An 18,919-nucleotide genomic window follows, 5' to 3' on the forward strand; every position below is an offset into this window, starting at 1 on the left:
AAGAGTTAAAACTGAAACGATATATAGGGCCCCTCCTATGTATCTCCTTTTAAGGGCCCTACTCCTTTCTCTAGAGAAACGTTTCTCTGTGACCCTCAAAATACCTCATACTTTATTTCCTCCTGGGGATTGTCACTGTAGCTCTGGAGCATCCAAAGAGTCCATTTGGAAAAGGAAAGTGGGCCAAAGAGAGCTGCTCGGAGGGGACCAAGCATCTTACAGTGTTAACAACTGTTTTCTGCGAGAAATTGTCCTCCAAACTCCACACACACACACACACACACACACACACCCTGAGGTTCAGCAGGGATCAGTGGAAAACAACTTAGAGGAAGTACAGCTGTTCCCTCTGAGGAGCGCTCACTGGGGAAGCCAGGCCTAGGAAGAGGGGGTGTTCCTGGGCGGTGGCCTGCAGCCTTCCTTTCACTGAGGCATCCAAGCCCAAGGAGCTGCAGTCTCCCCTTGGGAATATGACATAACCATAGGAGGAAATGGCCTTGAGAAAACAGACTGGTGTCCACATGTCCTTCGGCACAGGAAGCCCTGTCCCATCCTGTATGTGGGAACTCCAAGATCTGCCAACGCTCTAGCATCACCCCGTCTCCAGCCAGACAAATACCCCAAAGCCAGCGATCTGATAGGATGTGTTTATATTTACACGGTACATTTTAAAGCAATGGCTACATTGGTCATACATATTAGAAACCATAAAAAAAAGTTAAGAACTAAAATGTACATCATACACTTGTATATATATTTTTTACACAGAGGTAAAAAGGCTTATTATAAAAAAATCAATACAACAGGGTTTTTAGTATACAGGTAAAGAATGAATTATGCTTCAGGCACTTTAATTTGTTAATGTGAGCAAATAGCTTGGGGGGTCGGGGAGGCTTCTGGACAGAAAATCTTTTGGTTAATGTTTTGTTACCACAGATACAAAAATAAAATCTGAATAATTTCTCTCAAATGATTGACGTCAGTATGGCAAAGCTGACTGGGAAAATACTACACACTGTCCAGCTGCAGTGTGGCAATTAGAGAGACGTATTTACATAAATGTCCCCATGGCTGTCTTTGTGCCCTTAACCGATGCCTTCGCAAACCAAAAAGTATACGTGGAGTAAGATTTGCTAGCATAACTCTTAAAAGGGTGGAAAAGGACAAGGGGTGAAAGAAGAGAGAAACAGGTAACAACTAAATAGAGGTGACAAACAAAAAACTGCCGGGATATGTGCGTTCTTATTGAAATAAATAGGGGCACTCGAACTGAGGTCTAAGGAAACGAACATTAGTGTTGTGCTTTGTAGAGAAGAGACCCTAGAGAAAGACCCCAAGGAGGTGCCTCTGGGTCGGGGGCAGGTGGTCTCTCAATAGCACTGGAGGCTGGCTGAAGGTTTTCTAGATGTTCTCCAGGCATGGATGAGGTTCTCTTTTCTTCCATCAATCCAGATGGACAGCTCTCTGCTCCTTTTCCAAACTGGAAAGCCTAAACCAGTTACTCCAACGAATGAAGACGTCTAACAACAGACTCATAAGCACACTGGGTATTTACACCGGTAATCTACTAAAGAAACGTGATGAGCTTGTGGACGAGCTGGAAACAGCCCCATGAAGGTGAGCACAGCTAGCACTTGCCCAGTATGATTGACAGACTGGAAAAAAGTCCCTTTGCTTGAAGACTGGTGTCCTGTGTGCAATAAAGGAGTGGGGAAAGGAAGTGGGGGCAGGCCATGTCTTCGGATGGCCGTTACCACAGAAAGATAGTGGCAGGAAGAACAGCCGGCGTCCACAAGCCCGTCCCCGGTGGTCTCCACGAGGTTCTGATTGTACTATGCTAGGTATAGGTAACCACTCTTCACTTTTCTTCTTTCTTCAATAAGAAGATTTGGCTAATCCTTGCAACATATTAGAAAAATACTTTTCCAGCTATTAGAAGCCTCCTCAGAAGCCTCCTCCGTGGCAAGGCGACAGGCAGAACCAGTTGGCTGACCTAACCACCTATGCACCTAAAGTGGCGAGTCTGGGTTTGGAGTTGCAGGAGAAAGACACTTAGGCATTGGAAGGGTTTTTACATATGGCCTTGTTTTTTCCCCAAGTATAAATGAGGAATTTGGTGATGTGAAATTGAGTCCAAAAGGAAAACAAAAACATAAACCTATGAAGAAAATGCAACCCACCACTCTTCAAATTTATGACATTTAAAAATCCCCTCTCCCCATTAATATAAAATAGCCAGGGGTTGGGGGGAAGCTCCCTATGGTTTTATTCACCATAACCTTAGTGTTTCTCAATTGGAACTTGTTCGTGGGAACACTGGTTTGTGTTTGAGGAAACTATTTGGTTTGCAAAACAACAAGCAAAATTTCTTACTTCACTAGTATCCTATTCTAATATTGCTAAATTTTTAGAAGTGGTGGCAACACAATTTAAAAAATGGTCTACTTTAGGGGTAACGGGGAGGCTCATAGAAACCTGAAATCCCCATTCTAGCCCTGGTCCAAGAGGATGCAATGCAGTTTAAGGAATTTTCCTGATTCTCACAAGTTAATCTGAAGTTAAGGCTCAATTCTCAGTCTATTACGGGTGAGTGTTTTGCATCAGTGAATCATTTCAACAGATTTTGGGGGGGCAGAAAATGATGATGGGCTAAAGATAGAAACTGCAGCTTATATGGGAAATTTGGCTTTAGAAAAGTTAAAGCGATATTGTTTTGTGGTACAAGTTTGTTAACTAGCTCACCTCCTATACATAATAACTGACTGTAGGCTGAGATACTTCTGTTGGGTTTCATCATTCTCACATCCCATTTCCGCAGAACCAGATGCTTGCTAGTGACAGGCAAGGTGAACCAAGAGAAAGAGAGTCTTCGACGCTCTTGGAAAAATCAATTACAAAACCCACCGAAAATCAGCAGTTCCAACTGCAGACTCCTTTGAACTGGAAGAGGCGGGGGAGGAGGAAACAGGAAATCAACACATGGATGAGACAGTTAGCTTGGTTACAGATTGTTAATAGTACAGGAGTCTGTGGCGAAGGTTCCTTCCTCAGAACACTGTGCGAGCGTGTGTGTATGGGTGCGGCTGCTGCAGTGTGGGCGGCGGGGGGAGTGGAGAGTCTACCCGGCAGCGTCCCTGGCTGGAATGGTGCCTCAAGGTACCAGGGAGCTGGGAGGTCTCTTGCCCTCCTCGCTCCTTGGAGTGGAAGGGAGCGGGGGAGAAGATGAGGGTAGTAAGAGACGAGTTCCCCTGTGGCTGCGGATGGAGGGAGAAGGGAGGGAAACTGAGTCACGCGGCCGCTTTGTGCTTCCCGCCACAGCACCTACACATCACTCCGCAGTGGTAGCAGGCCCTAAGGGGCAGGTAACAGCACATACAGGGGGCCAGGAAAGACAAGGCAATAAGAGCCATCCACCGGAGGCAAAACTTCTCGTCGCTAGTATCGCACGAGCAAGGGTCTGTATAGTCTCCCTCGGGGTCCGACATACAGTGATAGAGCATGCTGTCCGCGCACCACATGCAGCTCACCCGGCGGATGCAAGTTCTCACGGAGTCGGGCGCGTCCTGGCAGTGACCCCTGCGGTTCTCCTCGTGGTTGAACATGTCCCTGCAGTACACGCACCGCGAGCGCTCTCCGTCCTCCTTCCGCCGCCGCGACTTGCCCCGGGAGGGCTGCGTCTTGATTACGCTGCCCCCGCGGCCTTTGGGGTCCTCACCGAGGCCAAAGTCTGAGGAGTCCACGTAGGGGTAGTTGTAGTCGTGCTTGGGGACCTCGCCCTTGGCGAAGCGCACGTAGGAGGAGTCTGCGTCCTCCGAGGGGTCCGGGTACTTGCCCCTGATGGGCGCGTGCCGGTAATCCTCGTATCCTGTCATCCAGATCTTCTCCCGGGGGTTGATGCGCACGATCTCCTCGTCGTCGTCCGGGAAGCTCACCTGGCGGTAGGGCCTTGGCATCGGCTGTCCCGTGAGAGAGGAGACATTATTTTACAGCAGTGGCCAAAAAACCTACAAAAAACAAACAAACAAAAAAACCCCACCTTCTCCCTCCCTAGTCGTCAAAAATGCACCTTTCTTAAGAACTCCACCACGGTGCTCCGTGAAGAAACAGACCCCTCCTGAAACTACTGAATATCCTGTCGCCCAGTCAAAGATGTATTTCAAAGAGTCTCAATCCATTACTGGGCCAGGAAATCAATTTCGTGGGTTGAGAACAGCAGTATTTTCCCTTTCTGGTGACGCACTGCCATAGAGGCAGGGGAGTGTGCATATGGCAAGGGCACAGTGTGATGCGTTCTCAGGAGCATGGCACACTCAGATCAAGAGGCAGAATAGGACCTGTGCCCCAGAGTATCTTCTGCCTCCCTCAGGGCCCTCCTAGCCCCAGTGTGAGGGCTACACTGACTTCTACAGGCTTGCATTACTTTTGCCTATTTTTGTACAGTATGTTCTCTTTTGTAAGGCTGGCTTTTTGAAAATTGAAATAGAATAAGGACACTGGAGTGCCATACATGTTATAAGGTTAAGTCCTGTTTTACGAAACTTCATTATCCATATGTGCACAATATGTCCACAAAGGATCACAATAGGAGATGCATTTCTCCCTGTGGGTCTCTCTTTCAAGAGACAGGGGACACTAGGAAAGACAAGGCTCACTCTGTCATCTGGTTGGGAAGATAAGATGCAGACAGGAGAAGGATAGAGTGAAGGCTCCGGAAACTGTCTGAAGTTCCACTCCTGCCACGATCTCACAAATAGTGAGAGGCCAGACCAAGAGTCACACCCTCTAGAAACCTGCAAATCTAAACTGCATTCTCCCTCAGGGTGGAAGAGGCTTTTCTCTGCAGTTAGTTCTGCTACAGGTTGTAACCCTGCCTTGTCCACAGCAGCAGACAATGAATAAATATTTATTAAGTACATGCATATAACCCTGGCTCACCCAGGGCCTCTCAGTGGAGGCAGAGAACTGAGACTTCTTGCTTTTGAAGTACTTTGGGCAGGAAGGTTTTTCAGGGGCTGAGGAACGTGGCTCTTGAGTGGCCCACTGCAGTCAAATGCTGACATTTTCTAGCTAGTACCTAAGACTCAGGGTTCCTTTCTGTCAAACTGCATAGGATTGTCTTGAGAATGAAGAGAAATAATTTACACAGGGTGTCAGCTCACAGCCTCGCTCACAGGATGCACGTGATACCTGTCACCATCACAGTCATTATCATATTGTTATAGACCTGATCCTGTGCTTATTAGATTTACCCATCACTTCCTATCAGAGGGCAGCAGGGCCATGTCCCACACAGTGTGCCTTAATTCCTGTCAAATTCTTGGTATCAGAGTTGCCTAGATTTTTGAAAATCACGATTCAGAAGGATTTCAAAACAAATCTCGGAAACTGACACAGGCTTTACTAATTCTTTACTTTGGACAGTAAGGAAAGTAAAAAAGTTATTTTCCATCTACTGATACCATAATGTGATTTTTATTTATTTACTTAATTTATTTTTTTGAGATGGAGTCTCGCTCTGTTGCCCAGGCTGGAGTGCAGGGGCACGATCTCGGCTCACTGCCAGCTTCGCCTCCTGGGTTCATGCCATTCTCCTGCCTCAGCCTCCTGAGTAGCTGGGACTACAGGCACCTGTCGCCATGCCCAGCTAATTTTTTGTATTTTTAGTAGACATAGGGTTTCACCGCATTAGCCAGGATGGTCTCGATCTCCTGACCTCATGATCCACCTGCCTTGGACTCCCAAAGGGCTGGGATTACAGGCGTGAGCCACCGCGCCCAGCCAATAATGTGATTTTTAAATAGGACATTTTAATCCCAAAATACTAGGAAGCACAATCTAAAATAATTTTTTAAAAAACAGGCAAATAAGCCGGGCGCAGTGGCTCAAGCCTGTAATCCCAGCACTTTGGGAGGCCGAGACGGGTGGATCACGAGGTCAGGAGATCGAGATCATCCTGCCTAACACAGTGAAACCCCGTCTCTACTAAAAATACAAAAAACTAGCCGGGCGTGGTGGCAGGTGCCTGTAGTCCCAGCTACTCGGGAGGCTGAGGCAGGAGAATGGCGGGAACCTGGGAGGCGGAGCTTGCAGTGAGCTGAGGTCGCGCCACTGCACTCCAGCCCGGGTGACAGAGCAAGACTCTGTCTCAAAAAAAAAAAAAACAGTCAAATAAATCTAGTTTCATGTTAAAAACAAAACAAAACACCTAACTGCCGTTTTTTTCTCATTTCAAAGCAGCCTAGTGGCCACAGCACCCCATACAGGCACCAGTCCATGCCCCATGATTTGGGAACTTGCTCTGCAAAGCAGCCACTTGGTAAATATTTGTTGAACTACTGAATTCTGAGCTCCAGCTACATCTGCCTGAGCAAGACTGGGCCTGTAGCCTGTAAGGCTGGGGGCTCGAGCCAAGTCTGCAGCATTCCTTAGTCCTGATTGTGGCTCTGGGCTTCCACACAAAGCCGGGAGGCCCTTTGGACAGAGGAATGCAGGAGGCAGTGTAGCCCCCTGGGTGAGAACAGGCTTGGATTTGAATCTCATTCCATCAGATACTCCACCTCTCTAAGCCTCAGCTTCCTCATCTATAACCTGGGGCGGCTGACGACTTGCCTTGTGGGGCAGTTTCGGAGGATTAAACCACATAAAGCATATAAAGGGTCTGGCAAAGTGTCTGGCACACAGAAAACACTGGATGAGGCTGAGGTGCCACCACCAATGCCACTTTCAGTATGAAGTGGGGGTAAAAGCAGGAGAGCAGGAGAGGCCTGTGGTCATGGAATTTGGCTGAATAGGAGCGGAAAGAGGCCATTCCAGAATCAGAGGCACCACCCTGATGCCCTCAGAGGAACAGGGCTCTGCTCACCTGGTCGAGGTGATAGTGGTCCGTGGGGTATGAGTCATGGAGGTGGCCCAGGGTGTAAATCCTCCGGTGCTCACAGGATGTGGGAGAGGAGATTGTCCGAGTAGGTTGCTCTCTCTTCTGAGAGGAATTAGAAGAACTGTCTGTAGCTGTCTGTGTAGAGGGAGGTAACCAAGAGTCAATTTAAAAACAACAACAAAAACCCCACGTACCAAACCCTAACACGCACTATTCAAATATTAGCTATTCCCCCGTTGTGACATCTTGCTGGTCTTCCCAAAATATTGAGCTTGTCTTGGCTCAACAGGAGGACCCCTGAATGGCTAGATTGTCTAAACACAATGTGGCTGGCTCAACAGGCAGAGAAGCCCAGCCACCAGACCCTGGAAAGGTGGCTTTTTCTTAAATGTGGGAATAGTGACCAGATGCAGGGGGAAAGGCTGGATATACCAGGCTCCCCAAAGGTGTGTTCTAGTTTGATCAAGAATGGTTACCCTGGCCAGGTGTGGTGGCTCAGGCCTGTAATCCCAGCACTTTGGGAGGCTGAGGCAGGCGGATCACCTGAGGTAAGGAGTTCAAGATCAGCCTGGCCAATATGGCAAAACCCTGTCTCTACTAAAAACACAAAAAATTAGCCAGGCATGGTGGCAGGCGCCTATAATCCCAGCTACTTGGGAGGCTAAGGCAGGAGAATTGTTTGAACCCAGAAAGCAGACCCTGCAGTGAGTGGAGATTGAGTCACTGTACTCCAGCTTGGGTGACAGAGCAAGACTCCATCTCAAACAAAAGAAAACAAAACAAAACAATAGCAACAACAACAAAAAACGAAACATAAACAAAAGAACGGTTATCCCATTTGTGGCCCTGGCTGTGAGGTGTTATGGCAAGCGGAGAGGATGCGCATAGGCAAAAATGAAACCCACATGTTTCCATTGCGGGGAAATCTCCACCTGGGAGAGCCTCAGAGGTAAGGATACCTCTGGGGTATCTTGAGTACTGGATTTCCAGGAATACATTTTGTATCTCTGGGGTTGGGAGCAAGACTTGGACGTCACTTTAAACCGGAAGTGAGAGGGATGACTGCATAGAAGAACAAAGGCCACCCCTGTGAAGGGTGAGTACGGAGCTGCTTTGCCCACTAGAGATGTCAACTTAAGACTGGAGTCTCCGTAACCATGTCTTCGGAAGATGATTAACTATCAGTGCGTACTGTACAAGCAGATCCCACAGGCCCCCAGTATACCACCTGATACGGTTTGGCTGTGTCCTCACCCAAAACTCATCATGAATTTGTGGGAGGGACCTGCTGGGAGGTAACTGAATCATTGGGCAAGTCTTTCCCGTGCTGTCCTCCTGACAGTGAATAAGTGTCAGATCTGATGGTTTTAAAAAGAGGCGTTCCCCTGCACAAGCTCTTTTTCTGCCTGCTGCCATCCGCGTAAGAGGTGACTTGCTCCTCCTTGCCTTCCGCCATGATTGTGAGGCTTCCCCAGCCATGTGGAACTGTAAGTCCAATTAAACTTCTTTTGTAATTGCCTACTCTCCAGTATGTCTTTATCAGCAGCCAGAAAATAGACTAATACTCTCACCTGAGACACAACCAAGCAGGCCAGGTGACCCCAGGTAGTGGTCATACTCCACAACCCTCTGGGCCCAGGGGCTAGCCAGGGGCCTTATTAGATGCACCTGGCAACCATCTTTAAAACCAGGGCCCCTAGAATCGCTACCCTTCCTTCTGCTTGCTTAGAGTGACATATCCCTCTACCCTCCACAATTCCCCAACTAAACAGATGAAAAGAAAAGGTTTTTCCTGATATCTAGGTGTTCTCTTTCTGGCAAAGCTACAGGAACTTTCCCTTGGTTATTGTTTTTTACTTGTATAGTCCCCTCATCTCATTTGCATATATATAATTTAAATTTATTAATTTATGTATTTGAGACAGGATCTTGCTTTGTCACCCAAGCTGGAGTGCCATGGCACGAACACAGCTCAAGTGATCCTCCTGCTTCAGCCTCCTGAGTAGCCGGGACAAGAGGTGTGCACCACCACCCCTGGCTAATTTTTGTATTTTTTGTAGAGATGGAGGTCTTGCCAAGTTGCCCAGGCTGGTCTTGAACTCCTGGGTTCAAGTAATCCTCCTGCTTTGGCCTCCCAATGTGCTGGGATTACTGCCATGAGCTACCATACCTGGACTTGTCTATCATTTTACCTGCTTTTGATAGCTATCATAAATCATTTTGGGGACAAGGTCAAAACAAATAGACTTATAAAAGTTCTTTTTATCCTCCTCCCATTTATAAAGTAATACATACTCAGAAAAATAGCACAAGAATTTAGGAAAAACACACCTATATTTCCATTATGCAACATAAGCACTGTTAGTTTTTAAACCTTGGTCCACACATGCAGCATCTCTCTGGGGACCCAACCCTCCTGGATTTTTCTCTACTTGGGTTTGGTCTATGCCATGCATGGCTGATGCCTGTTTCTGATCCCTCAAGCCATGGTGACTAATTTCAATATGAACACACGGTGCTCTCTGAAGCAATATAGAGAGATTTTTGACAGAGAGGTCAGAAAAGTAGCTGTCTCCATTTCTGTAATCAAGATCTAAGGGTCCTATAAGCCTTGAATCCTGGCACCGGTGTGGGGAAAGGACTTGTCTGAGGATGAGAGCAAGAGAAGCCACCCTTAGACCCTTTGAGCTGCTGGATCCAGCCAAACCTGAATCCTGATCCACTCTAGGATGTCCCAGTGATGAAACCAATTCTCTTGTAACTTAAGCCAGAATACACTGGGTTTGTCACTTGGGTGTACTTTCCCTTCCCTTTAGATTCCTTCCTGTGGCAGCAGTCCCACAGGCACCACACTCCTGGCTTCTCTCTAGCCCTTACTCCTCCCCAGGTTCCCTCCTCTTCCTTGCCAACAACTCTTCTTGGTGTTGTATGTGTGAGTGCTAATGGTGTGCCAGGCCCTGAGCTACATGTGGACATGGTTCCTCAGCACACCCAGCAGGTCACAGGTAAAATATCATCTCCATGTCACACACTGGCACTAAGGGACTCTGAGAGATGGGGAATCCAGGCCAAGGCAGCACAGAATCACTGGCAGAGCTAGGACTGAAATGCAGCCTCCCTGACCGCAAAGCCCAGGGAGATTTCTTTTTTTTTTTTTTGAGACGGAGTCTCACTCTGTCGCCCAGGCTAGAGTGCAGTGGCCGGATCTCAGCTCACTGCAAGCTCCACCTCCCGGGTTCACGCCATTCTCCTGCCTCAGCCTCCCGAGTAGCTGGGACTACAGGCACCCGCCACCTCACCCGGCTAGTTTTTTGTATTTTTTAGTAGAGACGGGGTTTCACCGTGTTAGCCAGGATGGTCTCGATCTCCTGACCTTGTGATCCGCCTGTCTCGGCCTCCCAAAGTGCTGGGATTACAGGCTTGAGCCACCGCTCCCGGCCTCCCAGGGAGATTTCTAATAGGCCCCACACACTGCTGCCTCTCACACCCAGGTAAGTCCACTTCCAACTCCTATGTTGAGGAGGTATTTTGTTGAGATTAACACAAAACACAACTTCTCCAAGTCACAAGGTACACCCTGCTATATACAAACCCAGGAGATGAGGAGATGATGTCTCACAGTACAAAGGTTACTACAGATGTCAATAAATACCTCTGAAATGAGTAATCAGGGCCCTTCAGTGTGATTCAAGTCTCAAGAGTTAAATTCTTATCCAACAGTCACGTTACAGTCATCTATTAGGTTAGACGTTACCCTTGTATCGAACATTGTAATACGCTCTCAGTACTTAGTTCTCAGAAACCCAGTTAACACATATGCTCTCAGTACTTAGTTCTCAGAAACCCAGTTAACACATGACTGCGTTAGTCATCTGTTCACCCTAACCCAGCCTATTTTCTGTGACCCATGTTTGGGTTAATAATGTGTAGAAAGTCCTTCTGAGAAATGAGGCACATCCAGCTTTTCCTAGGACTCATGAGTTGATCAGAAACGCTACCTTCCGATACTTCCATCCCACCTCCCCAACCCTCTCTCCCTGTGCAGTCTCTCTCCCTGAACAATCCGTGCAAAGCTCCCTAGACATTTGTCAGAGTATGTGAGACTGAGAAAGGCCTTATCTGATGAGGAATTTCTACAGTGAAGCAAGAAGGCCAGAAGAACTTGGGAGGCACGTCCACAGTCTACTACCTCCTGAGGGCAGAGCTGAGGGTGTGTCCTAGCCCAGCCTGCAGCCTTACAGGCCCAGTTGTTCAGGGCCATCTGAACTCTGGGAATGCTCCACTGGAAGCCAAGGCTTATTTCAGATCCATGCTAACAGACGAATCTTACAAAGCAGCTAGTGTGACCTACAAACAAAAGGAATGTACTACCAGGGCATCTCCAAGAAAGGAAGGGGAAAACAAATCTTCTTTTACCCTCATGCACCTCTGAACTGGCTCTCCTGTCACTCTGCCCTGGTTTCCTTGGGCTGCAGAAAAGCAGCCCACCCGCGGTATGCACATACCTAATACACAAGCAAGATTCTTAAACATCTCTGTATTTCTGTGCACAAGCTACTGACACCTACCAACCTACTCATCTGAGAGCTGTCACCTTCAATGAAAGAGTTGGCAATCGCATGCTCCCAACTGTATCTACACTCGCCTTGCTCTCCACTGGGGGGTCTATGAACTGTTAGGGCTTTGAAGTACAAAAGCAGAGGTCCTCTGTGGCTACTCTGTGCTCGGGGACTTCAGGCTCCTAGGAGGCATGACTGCAGCATCCTGAGAGAGCAGGTCAGAGTGGGTGTTTAATGTCTCCTGTTGTGGACGGGAGACATTATGTCTCCAGGCTGGCATTGCCATCTGGGCCCAGGTGACACTGGGAGGTCTTGTGCACTATGATGCAGGGAGCACAGCCCTTGCCACCTTCAAATGTATCCTCTGAAAACTCTCTTGCCTCTGGGTTTGACTCTGACTCAATGTCAATGCCTGTTACTAAAAAGATGTCCAGCTGGGTGCAGTCACTCATGCCTGTAATCCCAGCACTTTGGGAGGCTGAGGCAGGAGGATTGCTCGAAGCCAAGAGTTCGAGACCAGCCTGGGCAACAAATCAAGACCCTGTCTAAAAAAAAAAAAAAAAAAAAAAAAAAAAAAGATGTCCAATTAAGAAGTGTGCAACCTAATATGAGGCACTAAACAAAAGAAATGCAGGGGAGTATGACAATGCTGAAAACAACAGGGTCTCAGCTCAGGCAGACAACATTTGAATCATTCTCTGCTAATTACAAGATGATTTTGGTCAAGTTAATCTCTAACTCCACTTTTTACATTTGTAAAATGGGGCCAAAATCTTCCTTGGGGTTATGGCAAAAATAAAATGGGATTAAAAATTTCTATTATATATGTTTTTGAGACAGAATCTTGATCTGTCGCCCAGGCTGGAGTACAGCGGCACAATCTTGACTCACTGCAACCTCCGCCTCCTGGGTTCAAGCAATTCTCATGCCTCAGCCTCCCGAGTGGCTGGGATTACAGGCGCGTGCCATCACGCTTGGCTAAGTTTTTGATTTTTTTGTAGAGATGGGGTTTCATCCGGCTGCCCAGGCTGGTCTTGAACTCCGGAGCTCAGGCAATCTGCCTGCCTTGGCCTCCTAAAGTGATAAGCCACCACGCCTGGCCTAAAAATTTCTGTTTTAAACTGTGACTGCTGGTATATGAAAGTTACTGATTCTGTGTGTTGATTCTGTATCTGGTTGTTTTGCTTAGCTCCCTTATGAAACTAGATTTTTCTAAGTAAATCATTTTGCTCACAAAAGATAGTTTGGTTTCTTTTCCCATATACATATATTTTTATTTTGAGACAGAGTCTCGCTCTGTCATCCAGGTTGGAGTACAGTGGCGCCATCTCGGCTCACTGTAAGCTCTGTCTCCCGGGTTCACACTATTTTCCTGCCTCAGCCTCCTGAGTAGCTGGGACTATGGGCACTGACCACCACACCCGGCTAATATATTGTATTTTTAGTAGAGACGGGATTTCACCTTGTTAGCCAGGATGGTCTCGAACTCCTGACCTCATGATCCACCTGCCTTGGCCTCCCAAAGTGCTAGGATTATAGGTGTCAGCCACTGTGCCTGGCCTCCTTTTCAATATTTATACCATCTTCTTATCTCATTGCATCTTTTGCCAGGGCTTTCAACATGACATGGAAAAACAGAGGTGACAGTGCCCTGCTTTTCTTGAACCTGACTTTGATAGAACCACTTCTGATGAATTTCTATTAGATATAATATTTCTAGGTAATTGGAGTGATTATAAAGTTCCAAAAGTTTCCTTCTATTCTAGATTGCTAAGGATTTTCACCAGATATTAGATGTTATTAGATGATTTTTCTGTCCACTGAGATGATTACACAATCTTTCGTCTTTATTTTATCAATATGTAAATTAAACAGCTTTTCCAACATAAACCTTCTTTGCATTCCTCAGATATATTCTACTGGTCTTTCATTAAATTTGTCTTACTAATATGTGATGTGATGTGATGTGATGTGATTTATTTACTTTTTGAGACAGAGTCTCGCTCTGTCGCCCAGGCTGGAGTGCAGTGGCGCAATTTTGGCTCGCTGCAAACTCCGCCTCCCGGGTTCAAATGATTCTTGTGCCTCAGCCTCCTGCGTAGATGGGACCACAGACATGTGCCACACTTGGCTAATTTTTTATATTTTTAGTAGAGACAGGGTTTCGCCATGTTGGCCAGGCTGGTCTCCAACTCCTGATCTCAGGTGATCCGCCCACCTCGGCCTCCCAAAGTGCTGGGATTACAGGCATGAGCCACTGCACCTGGCCCACTGTCAAATTTTTCTATGGTTACTATAAAAACCCACATACTTTGAGTAGCAAATAACAAGCTCTGTGTGACCTGGTTTCTAAAGCCCTCTAACAGGGCAGTGAGCTGAGACAAGCCTTTGATGACGAAGAACTCAGAAAGGAGAGAGTAAGAAAAGAGAAGGGAAGGGTGTGAAAGCAGGTGTCAGAGGGTACAGAAATGAAAGTGGGCACTGCCAACATTTAAAAAAACAAGAAATAGGGACAGGGCTGGCCTGTCCAAATCCTCTATGGTAGTAAAAAAAAAAAAAAAAAAAAAAATCCATCCCTGGCTGGGTGCGGTGACTCATGCCTGTAATCCCAGCATTTTGGGAGGCCGAGGTGGGCAGACCACGAGGTCAGGAGATCAAGACCATCCTGGTTAACACGGTGAGACTCCGTCTCTACTAAAAATTCAAAAAAATTAGCCAGGCATGGTGGCGGGTGCCTGTAGTCCCAGCTACTCAGGAGGTTGAGGCAGGAGAATGGCGTGAACCTGGGAGGAAGAGGTTGCAGTGAGCTGAGACCGTGCCACTGCATTCCAGCCTGGGTGACAGAGCAAGACTCAGACTCAAAAAATAATCCATCCCTTCCCAGAAGGGTTTTTGGGTTTGGGCTGGGTGCTTTGTGGGATGTGGGCTCAGACACAGAAAGTGACCATGTTGTTGGGGAGATGCCATGTGGTGTAGGCAGAGGCAAGGCCAGGGGGGCAGTCCTCACACACCAATGGGCGTGGGCCTCAGAGCACTGGTCAGGGTCAGGTGGTTTCTCAGAGGGGTGTGCCTGAGACGGGTCATAGCGTTCTAGATTGGTAAACCAGAGGAAGAAAAGGGGGCTCAAGTTTATCAGTGAACGTCTGATCAACATCTTCAAAAAAGAACAGACTTCCAGTGGCCGGATTCTACAGACACAGGCTGTACTTATTTTGAGAATTCAGATATTTCCTGTAACTCTATAGAGTTTGACAACAAATGAGAGCAACTCCATGGAGCTTCAAAACTTGAGACCGAATTTGAAAAAATAATAATTGACCTTAATGTTATGATGGCTTGACAATAAATCAAAATCTGAGTGCAAAAGACACTGGGCTGAAGGTGCCTGGGCTAGTAAACTGGCAGTTTCCCCAAGGTCAATGCTGCCTGGTTTGGGTGGGAATTGGTCTGAATGGAGAAAGCAGACTAACAGGGCAATACCTCAGGTTAAACCTGAGCCAGCTCCCTCCTGCTGTATGAGCCTTTTTTGTACAATATGATCTCTTGCTCTTGGAAGCTTGGCTATTTCTTCCCTCTCTTATGGAGGGACCTTGAGTTTACTGGGAAATTCATAAAGAAGCAAGTGCAGCGGCTCACATGCCCTGGGTCCAAGAACGAGCCTTCTTCATGTAGAAGGCCACCTCTCTGACCAAGGGAAGCTCAAGGAGGGAGGGAAGGAACCATCAGGCCAGACCAGCTGAGGAGACAGGTTGCTTAAATTGTCCATTCTGGGATGGAATCCTGGCTGCTGACCAAGGGCTTTTTGGGGGCACTTTCTGTGTCTTCAAGATGAGCCGGACAGATTTCAACGTTCACGAAATGTGAACGTTGAAATCCCAGCCTGTTTGGGAGATCAATGGGCCTACATGTTTTGATTGGGCCATAGAAAACAATGTTAAGAAATGGCTTAAGGAGCTAGAACACACCATCCAGGAAACATGCACCACTGCTAAGCAAAAACAGCACTATACAGAGAGATTTGAAAACCTCAACTTCAGGCCAGGCCAGGAACCTTGGACAAATTGTTTAACTTTTGGGGGCCTCAGTTTTCTCATGTGTAAAATGAGGGGGTTGCACTAGATGATTTCCAAGGTCTGTTTGAGCCCTAACAATTTCATGTGCAATGTTTCTCACCTGCTCCTAAGAACATTACAGGTTAGAGGAGTTTGACCAAGCCCGTTGCTTAGTTGATTCAAGAACCATGGGATTAGGACCGGGTGCAGTGGCTCATGCCTCTAATCCCAGCACTTTGGGAGGCCAAGGGAGGGGTGGATCACCTGAGATCAGGAGTTCAAGATCAGCCTGGTCAACATGGTGAAACCGCATCTTTGTAAAATACAAAGTATTTTGTATACAAAATACAAAATATCTCTGTAAAAATACAAAAATTAGCTGGGTGTGGTGGCAGGCGCCTGTAATCCCAGCTACTCAGAAGGCTGAGACAGGTAAATCACTTGAACCCGGGAGGCAGAGGTTACATTGAACTGAAATCATGCCACTGCACTACAGCATGGGTGACAGAGCAAGACTGTCTCAAAAAAAAAAAAAAAAAAAAAAAAGAGTTACAGGATTAATTTAGATTGATTAAGTAGAGTTTCTGCCTTATCTGCAGATGCTACTGCTATTCTGAATTTCTAAAGGTAGCTAACTAGTAGTTACGCACTATGTTTGCATTATTTTTGCTGCAATCTACCACCAAAATACATCTCAATAGCTGATGTAACCAAAGCAATATTCTTCCTTTTGCAAGGGATTCTCATTTTATATATAAGTATTTACAACTCCCCCCGCCCCCTATATATATTCATTCCTTTCTTAACTTCAGCCTGACAGTGTCTCAGAAGGCTACTGGCTCAGACTGCGAAAGCTGCAAGATTTTCCCCACAGGTCTACTAGGGCTGAGAAACCTGCTATCAGTCCTTTCTCCTTTGGCAAACAGGAAGTCGTCTGCCATTTTGTCAACAGGTCTTTGGGAACAGGTAGCTCCAGCTCATCTGTCCTGAGGGCCTACATTGGTTCCAGGTGTCCTCTTTCAAAGAGGCAGCAGATCAGGAAGTAGGCCAGACTTGTATTCTTTCACAATCCCAGCTAGCTGGCGGTTTGAGGCAGCTGCTGCTCGGGCTTTGGGGGAGAGATGACTCTGACCCTGTTCTAGACTCTAGGACATCATCCTCTCTCTAGGACCTAGAGGATTCACTGTGAAATTAACAACAACAAAAACCAACCGACCAGCCAACGAACAAAAAGAAATGGGGTCTCACTATAGCCCTGGCTGGTCTCAAACTCCTAGGCTCAAGTGATCTTCCCACCTCGGCCTCCCAAAGTGTTGGGATTATGGGTGTCAGCCACCACGCCAGGTCAACAAAAACAATTTTTTAAAGGTTTTGTTTCTTAAAAAAAATCTTTTTTTGAGTTAGTGTCTTGCTCTATTGCCCAGGCTGGAGTACAGAGGTACAATCACAGCTCACTGCAGCCTTGACCTCTCAGGCTCAAGAGATCCTCCCACCTCAGCCTCCTAAGTAGCTGGGACCACAGGAGTACATCACCAGGCCTGGCTAATTTTTTTGAAAAAATTTTATGTGGAGACAGGACAGGGTCTCTGTATGTTGCCCAGACTGGTCTCAAACTCCTGGCCTCAAGCGATCTTCCTACCTCACTCGGCCTCCCAAAGTGCTGGGATTATAGTTGTGAGCCACCATGCTCGGCCTTTAAATTTTAAAGTTAGATGATATGTTGATATGAAAGAAAAGGACTCTAAAAAACCCACAGTTTAGCTTCACTGGAGGGACTGAGGGGCTGGAAGCAGGAAGGCTGGGTTTCAGGTAACCCTGAATATATACTCTGTATGAATTAGTAAAATGGAAATAAAAGTGTCTCACTGTCCACAGCTTAAAAAGATGAGATGATATATATGTAAATGAAGCAAGACACAAGTGGTAGGGCTTGCAAAATGCCTTTGGGCTTCCTGAAACTGAGAGCATTCCAAAGCTTTTATTTAGATCCTTAGACATTTAATTAATGTAGCCACTATAGGTATTACATGTTGATAAAAAGATCCTCCTCTTACAGCGTAATGTGAGCTTGAGAGTTATTGTCATTTAGAAGATAAAGGAGTCCCCACCCATCTTCTGAGACGTTCTTCTGACACCCCACGCAGTGATGGTTCTCAATCAGCAGTAGTTATGGAATGCACTGCTCCCTGGGGTCGGAGGGCTGCCCTCCCGAAACATTTTTGCTTTTCTTAATCAACCACCATAGATCAGGTTCACTAAACTCTGTAGAAGTAATTTATATTTTCAAACTATTTTCCCTTTTACTTGTCACCCCTTCCCTCCTCTGCCCCAATCCCTTACTTCTAAAGGTAAGGACACCAGAAAATATTTTTGATCAACTGAACTTCTAAAACGAGACTGAGGCTTTCAAGCAGGGACAGGGGAACCTCAGACCTAGAGCAAAGAGATGGCTGAGGTCTTAAGCCAATGTACCAGTTTAAATGCACATCATTTAGGCAGCTTTTCTGCAATAAAAGGAATCTGGTATACTGACAATGTAAAACGTACTGAAACTTAGTTGGATAACTGTTTCCTTTTCTTAAGCTTCTCTGAAAGGCAGCAAGCAGTTTACGGGCTCGTGTTCTGGGAGAGCACAGTGTGGAACTGAGGACAAGTCACTTCATCTCACTGAGCTGTGGTGGCTTTATCTGCAAAACTGGAAGTGTCGATCTGTACTCACAGGGTAGCTGTGAGGACCAAATGCAGTTACGTATGCAGGAGTGCAGTGCGAAGTGCCAGGGACAGTAATGGTTCCACATCACTGTCCCTTTCCCTCCCCTCCCCTTGGGCCAGTGAATGGAGACTCAAAGGAAATATGTCCATCCCAAGAAGGTTTTGAGTCCAAAGCATAGCTAACTAAAAGCAGAATCCAGTTTAGAATGTAGGCCTCTCTTCAGACTCCAAACACAGGGATCACACGCCACCTCACCTTTAAGAAAACACTCCTTAGAAAGCCAGTCGATGAACCCCATTCATTACAAAACTGGTAGATCTGCCCTCAGCTTTAATGTTTGTTGGGGATGGAGTAGGTAGAAAAAACCCTTCAAGACAAGGAAGATGATGTATTCTGTGCCCTTTTGCTTCTGTAAATGAAACCCTGATAAGTACAAAATTCAACAAATTCATTTTTCCACTTAAGAATGAAAAGAAACTCAACTTGCAAATACCCAAAAGCCCATCTGGGGCAAAACCAACATTGTCTCAGTACTTTGGTTTTAACTATGTGCTCTATCCATGCTGTAGACAACACCTGAGGTGGATGGGAGGGGGCTGGGATGTCATTAGACACAAATGCTCTGAATAGCCACACAGAAAATGCAGCTTGTAATAAACAGGATGTCAAGGGTTCAAGCATAGGGCATGAGGAAGGGCCAAGCTTTCCAGCTGGGGCA

General features: G+C 46.6%; 1 protein-coding gene across 3 annotated transcripts in view; it reads right to left on the minus strand.

Annotated features, from left to right (window-relative positions):
• Positions 1–633: 633 nt before the first annotated feature.
• Positions 634–18,919, minus strand: part of SPRED2 (sprouty related EVH1 domain containing 2) — a 128,809-nt gene continuing 110,523 nt past the window's right edge. For all 3 annotated transcript variants that reach the window (XM_033239249.1, XM_033239250.1, XM_033239251.1), the window contains exons 5-6: positions 6,863–7,012; positions 634–3,956 (exon numbers count right to left, since the gene is read on the minus strand). In XM_033239249.1, the coding sequence (XP_033095140.1) occupies positions 3,288–3,956; positions 6,863–7,012 (819 nt within the window). In that variant the 3' untranslated portion in view covers positions 634–3,287. The remainder of the gene's footprint in view (positions 3,957–6,862; positions 7,013–18,919) is intronic.

The sequence above is a fragment of the Trachypithecus francoisi genome, unplaced genomic scaffold (genome assembly GCF_009764315.1).
Source record: "Trachypithecus francoisi isolate TF-2019V2 unplaced genomic scaffold, Tfra_2.0 Lachesis_group17, whole genome shotgun sequence".
NCBI lineage: Eukaryota > Metazoa > Chordata > Mammalia > Primates > Cercopithecidae > Trachypithecus > Trachypithecus francoisi.